At 37.4% G+C, this 18,839-nt stretch overlaps 1 protein-coding gene across 1 annotated transcript; it reads right to left on the reverse strand.

The window, feature by feature from the left end:
• Positions 1 to 9,072: 9,072 nt before the first annotated feature.
• On the reverse strand, positions 9,073 to 11,556 carry LOC140801358 (L-lactate dehydrogenase A-like). The gene is made up of 2 exons (XM_073156434.1): positions 10,745 to 11,556; positions 9,073 to 9,800 (listed from the first exon to the last, which is right to left on the reverse strand). The coding sequence occupies exons 1-2, from the start codon at positions 11,357 to 11,359 to the stop codon at positions 9,354 to 9,356; spliced, it is 1,062 nt and encodes a 353-aa protein (XP_073012535.1). The 5' UTR covers positions 11,360 to 11,556; the 3' UTR covers positions 9,073 to 9,353.
• Positions 11,557 to 18,839: the final 7,283 nt, after the last annotated feature.

The raw sequence follows: 18,839 nt of genomic DNA on the forward strand, positions 1-18,839 counted from the left end.
CGAATACAATGATCGAGATGATAAACTATACGAGTATAAGGATATGAGAGAGTAGTCACCTTGAGGACAATGTGTTGGAAGCGTAGTAAATTGTTACGATCCAAATATATGGGTTAAGTCGAGTCAAGTTAGTTAGTTAGTTTTATCTTATTACTTTAAATTTCAAATAAATTAGATAATTTGTATATAGATCCGATCCACTAGGACTCTACTCATATAAATAGGAGTGGTCATGAGTTGATTATTATCATTCAATGAATCTGAATTTAGCCAAATTATTATTACCATCTTTATCTTTTCATATAGATATTAGATTGTCCTTATCTTTCTAAGAGTAGATCATAACTATAGAAGCCTTTTAATCTTTCAAACCCTAGCCACCACCTTATCTTACGGTCATCCACCACCACCTTTAGCCATTTGCCGCCACCAAAAGGTGGTGAGTATAAAGCCTAGCAAATATTCACTACTATAGTCTAAAATTAGTACGATAAATGATGCAATAATAAGTAAATATGAATATGCACATATGCATTAGCAATCAATAATCTACCATGCATCAATCCGGACTATCAAGTCCTCAAATTCGAGCTCACACCGAGCTCCGCCTATAGGCCATGTCAACACTATACCATATAATATTCATCATCTCATACTACCAAGTTTGTAAGATAAGCTTATGCAAAGCTACGCTCGAATGCCACATCAATACTCATACCTGACCACACACATACCCCAAGGAAGGGTAGACCCTAGCGGTAGAATCGCAAGCCCATCACCCAGCAAACAGCATGACCAATTGTCCGTCACCACAAACTAAAGACATCAGTCGTAAGCCCATCACATAGTTTAGTATCGTACATCGATATTGTTATCCGAGCCCTCGGCTCCACATCATCGCACCACCATGCGAAAATCATGAGCCGTCGCTCGTGGATGCTCTCACCACGCATCATCAGGCACCACTAGGTCTATGTCATCCTAAGCTTCTCTCTCTCTATCTTAAATACCCAAAATGGTATGACTCTCGTCGATCGATAGTAAATTACCCATCGCCCAGCAAAACGACCGCCTAATTATCTGTGATCAACAAACTGATACCTCAAATGTGGGCCCTAATATATATAAGTATAATAATATCTTCCACCCCTAACCTTAGCTGAAGAGGTGTCAGGTACTATTGAAACATAGTAATCACCCCTTTTATGGTCGCGCACGTGTGCAAGTGGCATAATATTATACAGCATAATAAGCATAATAGAACATACATCATTATCATGTATTACATGCTAACACCCATGATCATGCCCAATAATGGAAATTATGATACACGAAATTTTACCGAATAGCAAATTAAAATTAATATGCACGACGTGCAATAATAATAGTAAGAAAAATATATGCACATGTATGATATGAATGTGATGATGTCATAAGATAAGTTATGGCATTCTCTACACTACTCCTAAATTATAGAAGTTTCACTTGTCTGAACCACTTTCATGATACTAGTTGCAACTGCGCCATGAGATCATCCTCATAGGATACAAAGTCCACCTCGATAAGGAAAGTAAATAAAAAAAACATAAGCACAATATTCCTATCACTAATTAGTTAAATAATCTTACCGATATTTACTATAGGCTTGGGTATGTCCTAGGGGTGGCAAATCTTGACCCGACCCGATTACCCGACACGATAACCCAACTTTTAATCGAGTTTGGATTTAGTATAATCGGGTTCAAGTCATAAACGAGCCAACCCGCCTAACCAGTTTAATAATCGGGTCATATTTGGGTTTATATAGCTGATCTACTTTGACCGGTTTTACCCATTTAAGTATACGGGTTAGGTCGGGTCAGGTTAACCCGCCAACCCGTCAACCCATATATATATATAAGCTAACTAAACTCTAAAACGTAAATCATTCACCCACTCTCTCCACTCTCCATCACAGCCGCAACCTGCAGCCGCCTCATCTCACCACAAAAAAATTTCATCACACATCTCTCTCTCTCCAATCTCTCTAGCCGTCGTCTACCACCTGCCGCGGTGCCTCCCCCTTAGTCTCCACTTGCCATCTGCCCCGAGAGTTCGCCGGCGTTCATCCGTAGTGCCTCCGTGCCTCCTCTGTCTCCGAATCTCTCCAACTGCCTCCATCCGCAGTGCCTCCCAACTCCCACCTCCGTCTCCGCCTCCGTTCGAGTGCCTCTCACCTCCTCTCTCTCTCTCCAAATCTCTCGAACCCCCTCACCCTCATCGGATCTCTTCCCCATTTGCCCTAACCTTTACCGCCGCTGCTTGCCGCCTTCACCACCGCTACTGTCCTTCACCGTAACCAGCAACCAAATTGTACTAACCCAATAATAATAATAATACTAATAATAAAATAATAATAATAACCCAAAAAAATAATAATGTATAAATTAAATATTAAAAAAAGAGACAAAAAGAAAGAAAATAAAAAAAATTGGTGTTGCATGGCACGAGCCTGTGCCATGCAACTTGTGGGCGCACGTTGAGGGCGCCATGTGCGCCCACAACCGCCGACCCGGCCAACCGGGCCGGGCCAGCTGGCTGCGGCGGGTCACGCCGTCGCCGCAACCGCCGCCCTTCCGCATCCTCCACCGCTTTCCCTCTCTCTCTGTATATATATCTCTCTCTTTCTTTCTCTCTCACATATTCTCTCTCTCTCTCTCTCTCTCTCTCTCATATTTTCTTGCCGACACCGGCCTACTGTCGTCGTCGTTGCCGCCATCGCCGCCACTACGGTCGAGGTGAGCCTCCCTTCCCTTCTTCTTCTTCTTCTTCTTCTTCTTCTTCTTCTTCTTCTTCTTCTTCTTCTTCTTCTTCCTTTCCTCTACTTCTTCTTCTTCTTCTTCTTCTTCCTTTCCTCTACTTCTTTTTCCTCTGTTCATTTTACCTTCTCTGGTAATAAAATACGTGTAAAGTATTTATGTTATTTAGTTAATCTAAATTAGATCTTTAATTTAATTTGTCAAGGATAGATATATCTAGTAACATGGTAAGTGTAATTAGTGTAATTTCGGTTAATTATAATTATAAATATTTGTACATAAATATATTTTTAACTTCATATATTTTATTAGATTAATACATGCCTTTATAATTAGGTATATATATATATATATGTATGTATAACTTATTATACATTATTATGCATGTAATATAATAGTAGGCTTATTTAATGTTTATATTACATGATTAAGTAAAGATTATTTTATATGCAACTCTTAATTTGTTTAGTAAGGGTAGTAGTGACAAAGTAATTAAAGTATAATTATATAATATAGGTGCTTGTATCTTAAATTATATTATTGTACACGAAGCTCTTTTACGTTTTTTTTTTTATCAAGAGAGATTGACTATTATATACTTAATATATAATTAGCAAACTATGGTTTTATAAATAAATCTACAATTAGAATAATAACATACTAATATTAGTATAATTAAATATATGATATAGATCAAATTATTTAATAAAAAAACAAAAGAAGGAATTTTAAACCTAATAAATCATCATCTGTTACACAAACGGATCATAATTAGATAAATAACTGACCTTATATTACTTAAATATTTTCAGATCTCGAAACCTCTTATTTGAGACCCCGTGGACCCTGACGATGAGTTGATGTTGGACTGACAGACGTGAGAGATGCATGGTTAATGTTCTTTGATCAAACTATGAGTAGTCTTATCCCATAGACGCTTTTCTCAAATTAGGTTATAGTATATATTATATACATACATGTTTTGGCCTCAAGCATGATTATATGACTTTATCTAGAAATAATTACTATCGAGCATATTTTTATCATACATAGAATTAGACTGATCTTGATATGAGTATGATGATGATAAATAGAGATGATTAGAGATGATTATACTGTTATGACTTTGTGTCAGAGTGATTTCTAGTATGAGTGTACATGTGATAGACTAGCAGGAGTATGCATATGTTAGATACACAGTTGGACACTATATTGCTTCATTTTATCTTGATTCCTATTCCACCTAAATTCTTGTTATGCATTGACTTATTATTGTACTGGATATATGCATATGATCTGTCATTTAGAAGAAAAACATGAAATGTGATTGATAAGATAGTTGATAGAAAGCGTGAGGATACCCGAGCAGGCGCTAGGGTTAGGGGTGCCTGGAGTGATGATTATGGTCGCTGATATGCGATATCTCGTGGCCCATGTCCGAGGTCAGTTGAGTCTGTGCGCACAGACAATCGGACACATGCCGTTCGCCAGGGCATATGTGGCGAGTTATCCTCACGAGGTTTCTATCAACTATATGGGTGCCTGGTCTGGATGGATGTTGATACCCTTAGCGGATGGCAGTGTATGATTATATTTGAGATACTCCTTGCGGATGGCAGAGTATGCTCGGAGCCTTCGGACATGAAGTTGAGACCGGGTATTGGGTGTTGACTATGCACAGTGGTCTAGTATGATGATATTATACCGAGATGTCAGTGATGATTGTAATGTTGAGAAATGCATATGATTTTATTATCATTTGGTTACATGATTATCGAGTGATCAATATGCATCATATATAGTTGCATTTGATATCATAGCATGGCCATGGTCGGCATACATCATGTGTCATATTAAAGAGAGAGTTGTGATGATAGTATAACATGGAGATCTGTTTACTCATTGTCGAGGATTATATACTTTTATCAGTTATGACATATTATATATACTTTTCATTTATATTATTGAAGATACATTCACATATTCATTCATGACATGATGCTCTTTCTTATTCATACTATCTAGTACATGATTTACTCTCTGTTTAGCATCACTAATTCGAGGTAAGGTCTATTTAGTGAGCCTTTTGCTCATGACTCTTTTATTTTTTTTCTAACCCCCTCAGATATGTGAGCATGTATATGTTAGGAGGCAGTATTTGATGATGCCATGATTGTATGTGCATAGGAGTGTATCTGTGCGTGACGGGCCCTGCCAGTCTTGTCACATGCACCGCGCGTGACGTGTGCACGCGTAGGCGTGCACGTGCGAGTGTCGGGCGGGGGTGTTACACAAACCTAATCGTCGTCGGCGGCGGCGCTTGCTACGTTGGCAGTCTAGTTGAGATGTATTGCTTCGTGTTTTCCAAATGTGTCTCCTCTTTTGTGCTTAACAATTTGGCATTTTGACTTGAGATTACTGCAGCGAGGTAGCAGCATTTGTTCGTGTATTCCTAATAGTTCTTCACTTCTTTGGTTAGATATTACTGTGGGCTACCATATTGCTTTAACATGCATTTACGATTTGTTCATTGTTATTACTTTGCTATTGTATTACGCTATGCAGGCTATGCAGCTTGTACAATAACATCTAGTTCTAACATTTTTATGTTCTGCTTTCTAAATCTCATCATTTTATTTTTCGCAAGGAGACATCCTTGATCAAGGTTGACAATATTTCCTCTAAAATAGCTATACACGTTGGAGCTGCTATTGAAGCCATCAATACATTACCAGCTGGAAGCAGAAACTTTGCATTTCGATACAATAGAAAGAACTCAAAGAGCAGGCGATCCTTGGAACATACATCGAACTCCATATTAGCTAGAACCTTTAGTGCTTCTAGTGCACCAAAGCCTATTGCAGCTTTAATTACTGAAGAAATTGTTATTGTGGACGCAAGAAGGAAATGATTGTTGAACATCGATTGCTTTAATTACTGCAGCTTTATGTTTGAATGAGTTTTGAGATGATAATAGGTTAATTTGTTTGTTTGTTTGTTTAACACATTATTTATATAGAATAAATTAATAAATTTTAAATTTTATACCGGGTAATCGGGTTAGTAATTGGGTTAGACGGGTCGTGTTATCGGGTCGTGTTAAAACGACCTGTTTATTTAACGGGTTAGACGGGTCGTGTTACTTTGTCGTGTTACCACGACCCATTTATTAAACGGGTCGTGTCGTGTTACCCGTTTAATAATCAGATCATGTTCGTGTTTAATAAATACAACTCGTTTATTAATCAGGTCGTGTTCGTGTTAAGGTAAAGTTGACCCGACCCAGACCCGCTTACCCGACCCGATTGCCACCCCTAGTATGTCCATCTCATAATTCCTACCTTTATTAATTAGGTAGAGCTGGCATAGTTGTACCAAGGTCTAACACGTTATTAAACGTAATTGAAATAATTTACCTCAAATATCATTCACTAATTATAATCAATTTACAGTAGTTCACGAAGTCATATTTAATTAATCTGCTTCGTTAAATAGCGCAATTTGCTTAATTCCATGTCTCTATATTAATCTATATTAATTCTCCAATAAGAGCAATTAATACGAATACACTCCGATCACCGACTCTATTGGTAAAATTAATTTAACCAAAAACATAATCGACAACGTTAAACTCTACTAAGAGCTAATTCCCAGTTAGAAGCAATTAGCAATGACACTCAAAGACCATAATCTAATTCAGTAAAATTGATTTACAACAATTATTATAATTAGCAAGTTGACAATGATCATTAATTAAAAAGGATAAAAAAAGACTACCACAATTTAAATAATAATTAAAGACACATGGGCCAGCCCAAATCAAAACGAAAGTCACTTGGCCATAGCCCAACCCACAACATAGGCAACGCAGCAGCTCAACTCATGGGCTAGGCTGCACTCAGCCCAAATCCAACATAGGATGGGTTGATAGCAGCCCAACCCAACACACCACTAACTTGGGTTAGGCTGCAGCACAACCCCAAACAACATAGGTTGGGCCGCACCCCAACCCACAATTACATGGGTTGGGCTGCACCCAACCCAAACCCAACATGGGCTGGGTTGACACCAGCCAAACCTAACCCAAACCACACTTAGGCTAGGCTACATCTTACCCAAGTAGCCTTGGGCTGGGTTGCAGCCCACCAAGGCAGGGCTTGGCCAAACCCAACTAGCCTCCCCCCCTCCTCAACTTAGCCTAGCTGAGGAAGAGAAAGGAAGGGGCTGCCGGCGGGCACTACCGCCAGCACGCCGACCGACACCCCGCCAACTGGCTGAGGAAGGCACCCGCATTACCGACTGGCCAACAAAGGGGCCAATGGCCACTCACAACCCACCAATGCACCCACTAGTGGGGTGAGCGAGCTGCCGACATCACCGGTCACCGACAGTCCCAACTAACCCCACTAAAATCTTCCCACCAGCCAGGGGCGACCGACGGCGAGGACCGTCCTCGCCAAGGCGAGGGGCTGCCTGGCAGCTCCGACCACGAGGGCCCAAATTTTGGGGCCCACAATAACTCCTCGTGAAGAGAAAACTAACCTGCTGATCAGGTAGCCTAGCCGACGACGAAGGTGGCTAGAAAACCACCTTAAATCTGATAAGGAGAGGCTATTATGAGTAGCCTCCCCTAGGGGCCAGCACGCCCCACAAATGGCGCCACCGAGAAGAAGCCGACTAAACCCCTGGCGAGACCACGAGGGGGGAAAACTGAAGGAAAACTCAAAATAAATTAATGAATTGTAAATCAAACTTACCTGGAGGATGAGGGAGCTCCGGTGCTTCGATCAAGGGGGTCGGCTGTTCCGACGACGCTCTGATGCAGCAAGAAGAAGAAAGGGGGAAAGGACCACCGACGGGAAGAAGAAAGAATAAAGAAAAAGAAAAGAAGGAAAGAAAAAAAAAAGTGAGGGGGGAGAAGGAACCCCACACGTGTGCGCCCTTTTTTTTGGGATGTTATCACTCCCAGCTAGACATGATTAAAGGGCCCAGCCCACCCATGCCCGGCCCGACCCGGCTCGGTTTGGACCGGGCTAAGTCCGGCCCGGACCCGGTTTAGGCCCGGCCCAACCCAAGCTCGAACTATCCATGGGCGGTACGGGCCAACCCTTTGCCCGCCCGACCCGGCCCAAAAGCCCGCCCGTTTGGCCCGCAACTAGGCCCGCTCATTCTGCTACAGTAGCCTGCCCGTATGCTACAGTAATTTGCCATTGCTACTGTAGCATGCCCGTATGCTACAGTAATTTTAAAAGTATTGTACTGTTTTGCATTATTTTAAGCACACCTTTAAAAAAATTTAATTTATTTTAATTATTTTTTAAATGGAGGAATATAAATATTTTTTAAAAAAATAAGCTAATAGTTAAAAAAATTCTAAAAATAGCTAAAATATGGGTTGGGCCGAGTGATTGGTTGGTCGAGCCGGCCCGGTCCGACCGGCTAGCCCGATCTCTCACAGGCCGACGGGCGGTAACGGGCTAGACTATTCTAGCCCGGCCCGAGTGATTGGTGGGTCAAGCCATGAACAAATACTTAAGCCCGATTGGTCCAAAAAGCCCGGCCCGGCCCGCCCAATGATCATGTCTACTCCCAGCGTCCACTTTTTTTCTAGGAGTTGAAGCAACATTGTTTCCCTCTTGCAATTAAAATAGTATATTTGTAATTTTTCAACGTCCTCTACTAAAGAAATTTTTGTATCCCACTGTATTCAACTTACCAACAGATATTAAGTTATGCTAAATATCTGATATGTGTCTCACATCTTTGAGAACTATCTTATTACATCAACCAAAATCCGTTTTCTTATATGACAAAAATAGAAGTCCTCCTCTCTCTCTCTCTCTCTCTCTCTCTCAATTTCTATTGAAGTATTCCATCTACCCTATGTTGACCTTTTTAAAGAGGTGTTCTACCTCACCTAATATAGTTATAGGTAACACAAAAAGCTTTCATCATCTCATATTTTATCTAACAGACTAAAGACATCTCATCGCTACAAAAGCCCAAATATGATGTCTACAGTCTACTGAATTTCTTGGTACATTTGCAAAAAAGAAAAATCTTTTAATATTTTAGAATAGAAAAAATATGCATTTTTGGTACATATCGGCATCTCTGGTGTAAATTATACTATTTCATTATAAAAATATATGTACTTAATATAAAAATAAATATATTCATTTTTAAAAGTTCAATCTTGCTATTAGTAAAACCTGAATTCCTTAGATAGAAAGAAAATTTGGATAATTCTACAAAGTGAGACAAATAAAAGAGGTGCTATAAAAATTCAAAATAAATAAATTATTTTGGTCTTTCATACAAATTGCCTGCTTACAAACACGTTTAACAAATATGATTTCTAGATAGAAGTATTAGACAAATAAACCTTTTCTTTCCTTGCAACTATATCAGTCCAAGCAAAAAAAAGGAATGGAAGACCTTCTCAAAAGACAAAAAGTTACTCATGCATGTAGACTGGGACTGACGACTATTATTAGCAAAATAAGCAACATAACACCAGCAGCAAGAGCAGAAACACCTATATTAAAGCAAGGCTCACAAGTCCAGCTGCTTCTGTAACCCCCACAATGTCTCTGCCGACTGCTGCAGCCGCTTTGCCTCCTCTTTAGTGAGCTGCACCTTCGCCACCCCGAGCACGCCGTTGCGGCCGAGCTGCGCGGGGAGGCTAAGGAAGACCTCTTGGTCAGCGGGGATGCCGTGGAATCCCTTGGCGAGGAGGGAGACGGGGTGGATGAGGCGCTGGTCGCGGAGGAGGGACCACGCGAGGTTGGCCACGGAGTAGCCGATGGCCCATGACGTGTAGCCCTTGAGGCGGATCACCTCGTAGGCGCTGCCCACGACCGCCTTGCGGATATCCTCCAGGACAGCTTGCTCGAAGGGGATGTCGTTATCCCGGAGGGAACTCAGGACAGGAACGCCGCCGAGGCTGATGCTCGACCAGAGGGCCACTGAGCTGTCGCCGTGTTCTCCGACCATGTACGCCTGTCAATAGATACAATGCAAGAGGGTTAGAAAGATAAGAAAGAGATTTGGATTACAGTAGAATTCCAACATTTATTCCTTGCGGAATTCTTGTAGATAACCAGTAAAACCTACATAAAAGAAAACAACGCAAAGCTCCAATTTATATGTACATCTGATCCACTCTAAGATAAATTTTCTTTTAAGGTAAATATGCACAATCGTAGGGTTGAAATGCAAAATACTCTAAATTTATTACAGAAAACCCAAAGAACTGGGAGCCGACCGTTAGTAACCCAACTGAGAGTCGAAGAAAAAAAAAAAAGGAAAATTTTCATTTCACACCCTTCCTTGTATGTTTATTTCGATTTACACCCTATCTTTTCACTATTTTTTACTTTAATCTTTGCCTTCCTCGTTAGATGGTAAACTTATAATATAATAGATGGTTCGAGATATTTTTATTAATACGAAAAAGTAAGCAAATAAGAAATATCCTATCCAATGCCAGCCACAAAGTTAAAAAGAAATCTCCAGCTAAACGTATGGATGCAGGAAAATTCCTGCATCCCTATCTGGACACGATCTTCTGCCCGAAGAACCGATCCGTACTACATGTCAGGCATTTTATTATGGACTTGGGAAAGAGTAGCAAGGGCAAAAATGTAATTTGATATCTAAGACGTGGACGGGCGACATTGGTCAATGGCTTAGTAGGTTAGTTGGATAAGGATAACTGCCGCGGATGATTCACCCCCACGTCCTTTATCCTTTGTTATTAATCCGAGAAAAGGCGGGGTGTGAAACGTAAAAAGCTAAAACAAAAAAGGCAGGGTGTAAAATATAAATTTCCTCAAAATTCTCCTATAGGCTGAGAGGCGCGGATCCTCCCGCCTTCAATTGGGCCACCAAATTCGCTTCTATGTGGAAGCAATGCAAAGGGCAAAATGGTAATTGAGACTTACTTGGACGTCCTTAGCGTTGACCTGGAGGTGATCGGCGAGGAGGAACCGGAACCTGGACGAGTCGAGATTCGTGCCGGATCCGATAACCCGATTGGGGGGGAACCCAGAGAGCTTCCAAGCAACGTAGGTGAGCAGATCCACGGGGTTGGAGACCACCAGGAGCAGCGCCTCTGGCGACTTCTCGGCAAGCGGCGGCACGATCTTGCGGAAGAGCGCGACGTTCCTGTGGAGCAGATCCAGCCTCGTCTCCCCCGGGATCTGCCTCGCCCCGGCGGTGATGATCGCCAGATCGGACCCGGCGGTGACAGCGTAGTCGGTGCCGGACACGATCTGGGTGCGGGGGAGGAACGCTGCGGCGTGCTGGAGGTCGAGCATCTCACCGCGGAGCTTGTCGGGGAGGGCGTCGACGAGGGCGATCTCGTCGGCGAGGTCCTGTGTGAGGATGGTCTGGGCGATCGCCATGCCAACGTTGCCGGCCCCGATGATGGAGATCTTGATCCGCTTGTGGTGGGGGCGGGAGGAGCGAGGGGAGGGGGTGGCGAGGATGGGGCGGAAGAAGGCGGAGGAGATGTCATCGGAGATGCCGAGGGAGGAGAGGGAGGAGACCTTGTGCATTTTCGCAAACACTTGGTGGGCACTACAACTACCAGGTAAAAGTTTTATCTAATGGATGATTTCGGTTTGTGTCTTCCTTCGGCTAGGCAAGTGCTATTATTTATAACGCCTGGGAAACGGGAATCGTGATGGGAGTGGGAAGCATATATTCTCTTCCTTGAAAAGTTTTGTGGGGGTGGATGTAGGAGAGTAATAATAAAGCTAAGCATATACATACTTTATACTATTTATAGACTTTACTAAATAAAATATTTATTCAATTTATATTCAAAAATTAGTAGTTGATGTTAACTTTCATATAGTCATACATTACACTTATGACTTATAAATACTTAATTTGTTTTTAATTATTCAAGGGTCTGAAGGCTAGATATGAGCTGAACAAAGAGTCAACCCTCTCTAGATATAAAGACACTAAAATCTAAGTAAGTTTTTAGCCAATATACTAAGCCGAACAAAATATCACGCCAATATTGCTACAAGCCATCACACTTTCGAGCTCCTTCAACTCAATCGTACCGCTGAGGTATTAACTGAGCCAAAGCCATCACCAACTATCAAACAATTTTATCCACAATAATAATTGTTTAGAGTTAAAGTCGATCTCATGACCAACTTAGTTCATAAATACTTAATTTAATAGATGATTTTAATAACTTTTTTAAAACTTGTGTTTCTCTTCCTAAGTCTCTTCCAACTCACTACATTGAAAATTAAAATGAGTGAAATCTGACAGAATTATTTTAATTAATTGTTATTGTTATTCAGTATACATGTGCATTAACAATAATATTATAGATTAAATTATAATGTCACCAAATTAGGAAGGAAGGAGAGAGATAATTCTCTTCCCTGATGTGTTACACACTACTTTCCTAACTTTGTGAATATAAAATAGATAGTGCTCAAAATGATTTTATTAAATAAATACCAAGTTTCCCCTGTTAAGAAATTTCTCTTGTATCGTTTCCCACGTCGGTTCCCATAACTTGGCCTAGATTTTGGGGTCTGCCGTGGGAGAGAAGACGAGAAAATCTCCAACCCAGCGTACGTCTAGATGGTCTTCCGTCAAATAAGGAAGGAGATATAGAAGATGACCTTTTGACTAAACTACCCCTCTTTCACAAATGTTTTACCGATATTGACCCTTGCTCAAATTTAAACGTTGTCTGGTATTTGTTATTGAGATAAATTGAACGTTTAATATCTTTTTCTTATATATAAACTACTGGTTTGATGAGTATTTTATGTGTGATTTTAAAAATATATAAATTTATTTATATATATATGGTCGATAAGAATAATATTTTATTTTGTCGTTTGTATCTAAAAGGGAAAATGCTGATGTCGTCCATTTTGAGGCAGGGCTAGTTTGGTCAAAACAACAACCACAACCACCCACAACCACCCATCTGGGGCAGTTCCATTGGTCTGAAACAACCTTGCTGTTTTAGCTTCACAGCTGATCCAGAACCGTACAATTAGCACGTTCAGTTGACTACGGAATTTTGACCGGAAGAGATAGAGAGAGAGAGAGAGAGAAATCTATTGGCGGGTTTAGTGGTAATGCGGGTAGAAGCTCCGCAGCCCGTTTTCTTGGAGGTTTCGTGGAGAAAAAGTAGGAGAATTTTATAGCCTTTTTTTTTTTCCTTTTATTTAGTCTTCTTGAGTTGATTTGGATCTTTATTAGGTGTTGAACTGAATATTCTTGAATTGGAATTTTTCTTTTCTTTCTTCTAGTAACCATGGGTGGCATTTTTTTTTTTTGACTTAGATCTAATAATTTAATATGAACTCGAAGGTGTTAAATAAATTTGAACTTAGTCTAATCGACTATTGATTATAAATTATTGTATTGATTATAAATTCAATATGACTTATCTAATCTGATTATTACGCAGATCATGTTATATATCTCTTCAACTCATTTAAGCTCAATAATACAAGTATAACTCAAATACAACTAGTATAAATCTGAATAACCCATTTGAGATCTCATTTTAATTTATTTGTTAAATAAATTGTTAAAATTTAATCTAACCTGATTCAATCCAACACGAACTTAAATATCTATCAACTTTTGACCGTCAAAGGTGATAGGCCTAACCACTTATGCTCCTTTTAAAAGAAAACTAATATATCTATTGAAGAGCACTAAGAGCACATATTAATAATAAAAAAAGGCTTAATTATATATTAACCCCCCTCTCAAGAAGAAAATTGGACATATACATTCTTTATATTATTTAAATATATCACTAAGCCTCCTCGGTTAATATTTTTTTAGAAATATTTTAATCTAAACGACTGCCTCTTTCTTCCAATATTTCCATCTTCTCTTTTAGTGATATTTATGATAATTTCTCTTAATATCAAACTCTAAATCGATCTTCTCTAATTCTTTCAAAATCCACATTTAACATAAAGATGGTAAATGCATTTTTGTTTATCAAATTAGTTAGTCAAATTTTTAATATTTTTTCCTAACAGAGTTTGTAGCAAAATAGTGAAAGTTATATAATTACATAAAAGGGGTTAAGATGTAATTAGCCCTAAAAGAAAACCATTGGCAGTTGATAGTTATGAGTTGTTGGAGTCCAATGTAAGGGTGTGGTTTCTACCAAAAAAAAATATTAAAAAAATAAAAATAAAGAAAAGAAGTCATCAAGTTCATCAGCAGACAGCAGCTGGAGCTCCATTTTAAAATTAGAGGAGTCAAAATTGAGCATAATTTTATATATTTTTTTGCCTCATTAATCTAATCTTTGAGTATAAGCTATGGGTGTGGTTTAATTGGTCGGTGCCCACGACTAATGTAAAAAATAGAGAGAGAGAGAGAGAGAGAGAGAGAGAGAGAGAGAGAGAGAGAGAGAGAGAGAGAGAGAGAGAGAGAGAGTAGCATTGAAAACTATTGGCGATGATGATGTGGTTTTCATTTTTCCAATCTTTTCTTAGTTGTGTGTGTAATAATTCTTGTGTTAGAATTAGGAGACATATCTTTTAGTTTTTAATTAATACTTGCTCTTTGTTGCAAAGTTATATTATATTTGTTTTCTTTGGATCATGGGCTAATCCCACCACCCCCTTTTGACTAGGGCGGAGGCCAATGTCCATGGTTTTGACATTAATCCATGGTGAATGGTGTTTAAATATTACATGATTTATTTAAAAAATTAAGTTTTTGACTAAACTAGACCTTCTTAGAAACTTCCTCGCTTAGGTTTGAGTCTAGCTCTTGAACGCAACTGGCTGGACTTATAATTCAGTCTTACTTTAGATATCTTAAACTAGGCGAGAATACTGGATGTTTGGTTATAAAATAAACTTAAGAGTGCAATTATTATCTTTAGTGTGATATAAAGAATGTAAAGAAAAAATGTGTTGATTTTAGAGAGAAAATAAGGATATATAAGAAAAATGTGAAGTCAACGACTCCTCTCCACTGTTCTCACTGTCTTCTTCATTATAATTCTACTCCCCTTCCTCACTAGATTCGTGCTTGGACACCATCCTTCCACTATCGCCACTCCCTTCTATCTTCCACCACTATGCTTGGATATCGTCCTAAACCCATTTGCACTTTCGCTCCCTACCACTACACTTCACCATCGTCACCGCTCTTCTTCACCTCACCAGATCCAAGATTGATAGCCACGCGAACACTATTAGTGTAGTAGTTTCATCACATTGAGCCTGCCTTACTTAGTGTGTTCTTTGCCGACTGGCCTCACCGAGACATAGAGAGGTCATTCTAGATGGGTGCGAGGGCCTAGAGGGAGATCGTTGAGACTTCTTCATAGAGTAGTATGTGCTGATCGGCGTTTGTGTAGAGCAAAATTAGAGTGTTTTGATTTATTTTTCTCTCTCTTTGATTTGAGTTACAATTGGGTAATCATTGATCCTCCTACCTTTGTGAATTCTCAAGGCCTTGTTTTAGACTGCTAGACTAATAGAACCTACAATTATTAGATTAGTAATGCTGAATGCGAGGCTCTTTGTTTTTGGGAAATATTTTTGACTACTCTTCATTTTATTATTTGAGTTTATGCTCTTCTAGATTAAATTATAGCACTGTCTATTATAAGCCAAGTGTGAGGCTTATGTCAAAGAGTTGTCGTTTTATCTCCCTTCCTCTTTGTGTAATCTTTGGAAGTTAATGAATTACCTCAGTTTTCTCTCAAAATAAATAAATAAATAATTTATTTTTCGTCTAAGATTGTGGGCCTATAGTTTCATTACCAACTTACAAGCTCATAACCCTACTATAAAGTAAGATATTTTTTTCTCTCTGATAAAAAATATAGTGTTTGGTTACTGAATATAATTAAGTGTTCAGACACTATTTCTAATCCAAGTGTGAGGCTTGTGTCAAAGAGTCGTCGCTGTATCTCCCTTCCACTTTATGTATCACGCATAATCATTATAATATTTGGAAGTTAATGAATTACCTCAGTTTTCTCTCAAAATAAATAAATAAATAAATAATTTATCTTTCCTCTAAGATTGTAGGCCTATAATTTCATTACCAACTTATAAGCTCATAGCCCTATTATAAAGTAAGATATTTTTTTTCTTCTTTGATAAAGAAAATAGTGTTTGATTACTGAATATTGTTAAGTGTTGAAATACTATTCCTAAGCCAAGTGTGAGGTTTGTATTCAAAGAATTGTTGCTCTATCTCCCTTCTTCTTTGTGTATCAGTCATAATCATTGTAATCTTTGGAAGTATGAATTATTTCAGTTTTCTCTCAAAATAAATAATTTATCTTTCCTCTAAGATTATAGGCCTATAATTTTATTACCAAGCTCATAACCTTATTATAAAGTAAGATATTTTTTTTCCTCTTTGATTAAAAAAATAGTGTTTGATTACTGAATATTGTTAAGTGTTCAGACACTATTCCTAAGCCAAGTGTGAGGTTTGTATTCAAAGAATTGTTGCTCTATCTCCCTTCTTCTTTGTGTATCAGTCATAATCATTGTAATCTTTGGAAGTATGAATTATTTCAGTTTTCTCTCAAAATAAATAATTTATCTTTCCTCTAAGATTATAGGCCTATAATTTTATTACCAAGCTCATAACCTTATTATAAAGTAAGATATTTTTTTTCTTCTTTGATTAAAAAAATAGTGTTTGATTACTGAATATTGTTAAGTGTTCAGACACTATTCCTAAGTCAAGTGTGAGGCTTGTGTCAAAGAATTGTCGCTCTATCTCCCTTTCTCTTTGTATATTAGTCATAATCATTGTAATCTTTGAAAGTATGAATTATCTTAGTATTCTCTCAAAATAAATAATTTATCTTTTCTCTAAGATTGTAGACCTATAATTTCATTACCAACTTACAAGCTCATAACCCTACTATAAAGTAGATATTTTTTTTCTCTCTGATAAAAAAAAATAGTGTTTGGTTACTGAATATAGTTAAGTGTTCAGACACTATTCTTAATCCAAGTGTGAGGCTTGTGTCAAAGAGTCGTCACTGTATCTCCTTTCCTCTTTGTGTATCAGGCATAATCATTATAATATTTGGAAGTTAATGAATTACCTCAGTTTTCTCTCAAAATAAATAAATAAATAAATAATTTATCTTTCCTCTAAGATTATAGACCTATAATTTTATTACCAACTTATAAGCTCATAGCCCTACTATAAAGTAAGATATTTTTTTCCTCTTTGATAAAAAAAAATAGTGTTTGATTACTGAATATTGTTAAGTGTTCAAACACTATTCGTAAGCTAAGTGTGAGGCTTGTGTCAAAGAGTTGTTACTCTATCTCCTTTCCTCTTTGTGTATCAGGCATAATCATTGTAATCTTTAGAAGTATAAATTATCTCAGTTTTCTCTCAAAATAAATAATTTATCTTTCCTCTAAGATTATAGGCCTATAATTTTATTATCAACTTACAAGTTCATAACCATATTATAAAGTAAGATATTTTTTTTCCTCTTTGATTAAAAAAATAGTGTTTAATTACTGAATATTATTAAGTGTTCAGACACTATTCATAAGCCAAGTGTGAGGCTTGTGTCAAAGAGTTGTCGCTCTATCTCCCTTCCTCTTTGTTTATCAGGCATAATCACTATAATCTTTAGAAGTTAATGAATTATTTTAGTTTTTTCTCAAAATAAATAAATAATTTATCTTTCCTCTAAGATTATAGGCCTATAATTTCATTACTAACTTACAAGCTCATAACCATACTATAAAGTAAGATACTTTTTTTCCTCTCTGATAAAAAAAAATAATGTTTGGTTACTGAATATAGTTAAGTGTTCAGACACTATTCCTAAACTCAAACCAAATGTCACATTAGATATCTCCAAAGTCTATCAAGTGTAGTCTTGAAAACTCAGATATAAAAAATAAGCTTAAAGAGGATCTTTGGAACCAAGAATTATATTAGACAATATAAATATTTATTTATCCTAATTATATAAATTTTAATTTTTTTAATAAATGTCAAGTTTATTATTAGTTGATTCAATTCAAATAAAAGCATTTTAACAATATAAAGTGCACCATGTTAGGATCTAATCTATTAAAATTTTAAAAATTAAAAGTGGTATTTATTAGATACTGGGCCTTAAGAGTGTGGTTCAGGGAACTCAAATGCATGGGGGCATGCACTAGATGTACTAAGGTATGCTTCCTTTGGGCCCCAAATATAGGCCTCATTTATTTCTATGTTAATATTTATTTTTCATGTCTAGTATATTTTAAAACTTAAATATAAGACTAAATATATTTGAAAATTAATTTCTTAGTCAACGACTTCCAAATATAAATCGCTGATAAAATTAATAACTTATATAGAAATTCTAAATCTTCTAAAAAATTATTGAAGTCTAAAAGAAAATTTTCTATATAAGTTGTTGATTAAGTCATCGGCTTATATTTAAAAGTAAATGAACCAAAAAATAACTTAATATTATCTAACATTTCTACTACCACCTTCCAAATCCCAAATTTGCTCATCTAATTTTTGCTAAGCTAGATAGTTATAACTATTTTGTTTGAGTCTTTCAATTTCTTCACATATTCTTCTCTACTATGAACTTGTTGAACCATATTTTGAACAACACCTTTCTACTAGTGAAAGATAGGGAATCCCACTATGGTTAATTCAGACTGCATATTATTGTAAAATAAAAAGAATAATATACTTTTAGCTAGTTAATTGCCACATTATCAAAGAGGTTAAATCAACCATATATGGTCTAACTACTTCTCAATAGATAAAGAATGTATTGGCCAATTGTTTTGCTTCACCTTTGAAATCTTATATCACTCACCTTATCGCCGTAGTACTAAATTATGAATTGACTTATTTATAAACAGTGGCTTGCATGCCAATTTTAATATATTTGTTAAGAAAACATGAATTCAAGTATGTTGTAATACAAATTAAAAAATTTAGGTTAGCCTTAATCTGAGAATTAATGGCCTACCATAGAAACACATATATAGACAAATA

This window comes from Typha latifolia, chromosome 14, assembly GCF_019914945.1.
Source record: "Typha latifolia isolate L0001 chromosome 14, TyphaL0001v2, whole genome shotgun sequence".
Classification (NCBI taxonomy): Eukaryota; Viridiplantae; Streptophyta; class Magnoliopsida; order Poales; family Typhaceae; genus Typha; species Typha latifolia.